This window comes from Acyrthosiphon pisum, unplaced genomic scaffold, assembly GCF_005508785.2.
Source record: "Acyrthosiphon pisum isolate AL4f unplaced genomic scaffold, pea_aphid_22Mar2018_4r6ur Scaffold_4707;HRSCAF=5256, whole genome shotgun sequence".
NCBI classification, from domain to species: domain Eukaryota; kingdom Metazoa; phylum Arthropoda; class Insecta; order Hemiptera; family Aphididae; genus Acyrthosiphon; species Acyrthosiphon pisum.
The window spans coordinates 1-3,755 of NW_021774275.1; the positions used below are offsets into that span (position 1 = coordinate 1).

General features: G+C 33.2%; 1 protein-coding gene across 1 annotated transcript; it reads left to right on the forward strand.

Moving 5' to 3' along the window:
* The first annotated feature begins 401 nt into the window (after positions 1-401).
* LOC100163612 (glutamate receptor ionotropic, kainate 1) lies at positions 402-3,634 on the forward strand. The gene is made up of 5 exons (XM_001952525.5): positions 402-586; positions 663-847; positions 1,723-1,877; positions 3,189-3,330; positions 3,437-3,634. The coding sequence occupies exons 1-5, from the start codon at positions 460-462 to the stop codon at positions 3,617-3,619; spliced, it is 792 nt and encodes a 263-aa protein (XP_001952560.3). The 5' UTR covers positions 402-459; the 3' UTR covers positions 3,620-3,634.
* Positions 3,635-3,755: the final 121 nt, after the last annotated feature.

The window sequence follows — 3,755 nt, forward strand, 5'->3', positions numbered from 1 at the left end:
GATTGTATCAATGGAATAATAATAATTGAATTTCAATCAACGTTATTATTCTATCGTAATCCGAATTTGATGTTTAATAACGATTATGTTGAAAACATTTTTAAAATTATTTATATTTTATTATAATCTGGTTTGTGAGTACTAAACATAATTATTAAGCAAAACACAGACTGACTTAATGAAAAATGGAAATGTATAATCTTTTAACAATACGTTTCCGGGTAAAAGTTTCGTCGAACTTTGAAATTTTATCATGTAAATAAATAAAAACTTTCCTTTTAAAAGTTTTCTCGTTTGATTCATCTTAATGTTATTCAAAATGGCCAAAAGGGCATTAAAAACGGATATCTATAATGAGTCTTTTATAAAACACTGACTATATTATACGCACAAGCTATTAAGTGCTATGGTTATACCATAAAAATATCTTCAGGGATTTTGTACAACGAGGAGAACTCGATGTTGGAGACGGCCTTTAAGTCTTCCGTGGACGTTGCCAAGGCCAAAATGATTGCTAGCGGTGTTGAGTTGGACGTCATCAGCAAAATAGTGCCTCTTTACGATTCGTTCGAGACCCAGCACCATGGTAAGCGTCATATTATACATTTATACTGTATTATTTGACCAGCTATAAAGTTGTTGTTCTTTACTATCGTTCCAAGTATGCGAAATGCTCGCCGAGGGCGTGACTGGCATGTTCGGCCCATCCGCCGGAGACACGGCTCCCATTGTGCAATCAATTTGCGACTACAAGGAAATCCCTCACATACAGACCCGATGGGACATCAACCAAAAACGAGGGTCTTGTCAAATTAATCTGTATCCGCACCCGAGCACTTTGGCTGAAGTGATTGCTTCTTTATTATAATACCTACTGTTTATCTAAAGCCGGGTTCCCACGACTAATATTAAGTGAATAATTTATTCAAATATCTACTCGAATAGACAAAGTAAAACATTTGCACTATTCGTGTATTTTACAAATATATAATATATTTCTTATACATAGGCGTGCGCAGGGGGTATGCAGGGTATGCAGCTGCATACCCTGAAGCTCTTTGAGGGGCAAAAATCGTTTTTAGAAAAAAAATTTTTGTGCGCAAAAAAAATAATTACTAATTATAGTGCAGCCCAGGAGTGTACATATTATTATGTTTAAACTCGAAACTATTTGTGTATTGTGTATATATTTTATCAGAATTTTACATTCTTAAAATAGCTTTCAGGGGGTGCCTGTGGTAATCCAGCGCTTAATTTGGGGGGGAGGAAAAAGTACAAAATTGGCTAAACACAGTGTAAACACTGTAAACAATGGGAAACTAAGGCGATTGGGGGGGGGAATGTCCCTTTTGCCCCCCCTCCTCCTGGATCCGCCACTGCTTCTGCATACCCTGAACAAGAGGGCTGCGCACGCCTATGTTCTTATAGTATATTGTCACTTTACCGACAATTCGCGGGAATGTGGCGTATAAAAAACACCAAATTATCGAACGTTAGTACTCGTACAATAATACCTACTCAATCACCACAACATTGCGATGGCATCAATGAATGTGAATATTCGTCAAATACACAAGTCGTGGGAACCCGGCTATTAAGCTGAAGCGTATATAGGTACTAACAATTAACAAATAACAATATAAGTACCTAATATATATATATTATACGTCATATAGTAACTCTGAATAATAAACGGTGAGTTTCCGTATCCGTATGTGACAGGCACTAATCGATATTATCATTGCCGTCGACTGGAAGAGCTTCACCATCATCTACGAAAACAACGAAAGTCTAATGCAAATCACAAACATCCTAAAGTCACCGCCGACCAATCATCCTATTCGCATCAGACAGCTCAGTCCAGGACCTAATTATCGGTAAATTATGGTTAAATAACAGCGCATGGCGTTATAATAATATATCATTACATTATTACCTGTATTGTAATACCACATAACATCATATATTCGTCGACCGCCGGAGTATAACATATCGTGCACGTCATAAATTGTAATATAGTGAAAAATAATATTATAAACAAACACATAGTGTAGGTTTATTTTAATATTTATCATACACAGGTAATTGAGAGTGATTAAAAGCTAAACGTCGAAAAATGTATTATTATTATACGAACAATTAATGTGAGAAGGACAAGGTAATAAGTAATAACACATATATGACAAAATTCATTTAATTCATTAGAATTGTACGGTAATGTTATTGCGTTATTAATTGGTAATATTCGCTGGTAATTTATAATAACTGAATAATAAGAAACGCATAGTACCTATTTATTTAATCATATAATATGTCATTGAATAATTTTTAATATAAATATACACATTATACAGTAACACGTATAGTTTTTTTTTATATATGATGATTTATGTTTTGACATTGTAAACACTCTGTATTAAGGTCTAAGAGACGATAGTAGAAATTGCTTATATCTAGAGAAAGTAAATTAAATATTGCTATATGAAGAAAATTGTATATCCTATAATATCCCATGCACATTATAATGAATAACAATCAATGATACTCTGATAGAATTTATATTCTATAAATGTTTCAGATTTTCAGAGTAATATAAATACCAATTACAGTCAACTCGCGATATAACGAATATCGATATAACGAAAATCTTGATATAACGAATAAAACTACCGGTCCCTTGAAAATATCGCGGTATAATATAATTTCGATGTAACGAACTTTCGATTTAACGAATTTTTTTCTCGGTCCCTTGAAATTCGTTATATCGCGAGTTGACTGTAGTTACCAATTAGTTAGGTATTCATATATTTTTTTTTTTCATATTACCTATACAATATTAAAATGAATGCAAATTTGATTTATCGTTCAAAAACCAGTAAAAAATTAACTTTAAAAGGGTTTTATTTTACTTCAAACAATTTCAATTTTATAATGTAGGTATACAATTATAGGTACTATATTTTGCATATATATATCAATTAACATAAATATGATTTATAAATAGTAATTAATGAACCTATATATGATGAAAAAATATATAATATATAATATTGAGTACTATACTGGACATTATTTACATTAATTATGGTAACATAATTTATTTCGGTGACGGCTATTGTGTAATATGTGTATAGACTACTAATACGATTGCTAAGGAGTTATTACATTCATAAGTAATTTTATTTCAGAAAAGAACTTCGTGAGATTAAAGATTCCGGAGAAACAAAAATACTACTAGACTGTTCGTTCGGCATATTGTCGGAAGTGCTGTTACAAGCGCAGCAAGTGGGCCTTATGGGATCTGAACACAATTTTATAATCGCGTCTCTGGTGAGCACAATGATACATGGACAAATAATATTTCAATAATATTATTATACATCATAGTTTACGCGTTATATACGTTTGATGAATGGATGTTGATCGTTTAATTTAGGACATGCACACCTTGGACTTGGATGCGTTCAAGTACAGTGGCACCAACATCACTGGCATGAGGTTGGTGAAGCCACTCGACAGCGAGTTCCAAGACACCGTGTCGCAGTGGACAGACAATTTAAGCCCGCTCGAACCCGATGACAAAACTGTGTTGCCCGAGACTATCCAGGTTCGAATGTAGCGATCGTCGACTATACTATATTCGTATTAAATATAAGAAACGTTACACCTAAAGCTCACATAAATTATCATATAATATATTAATAAAAATCAATGGTTGTGTGTGTGTGTGTGTGTGAGAGAGAGAGAGAGAAAGA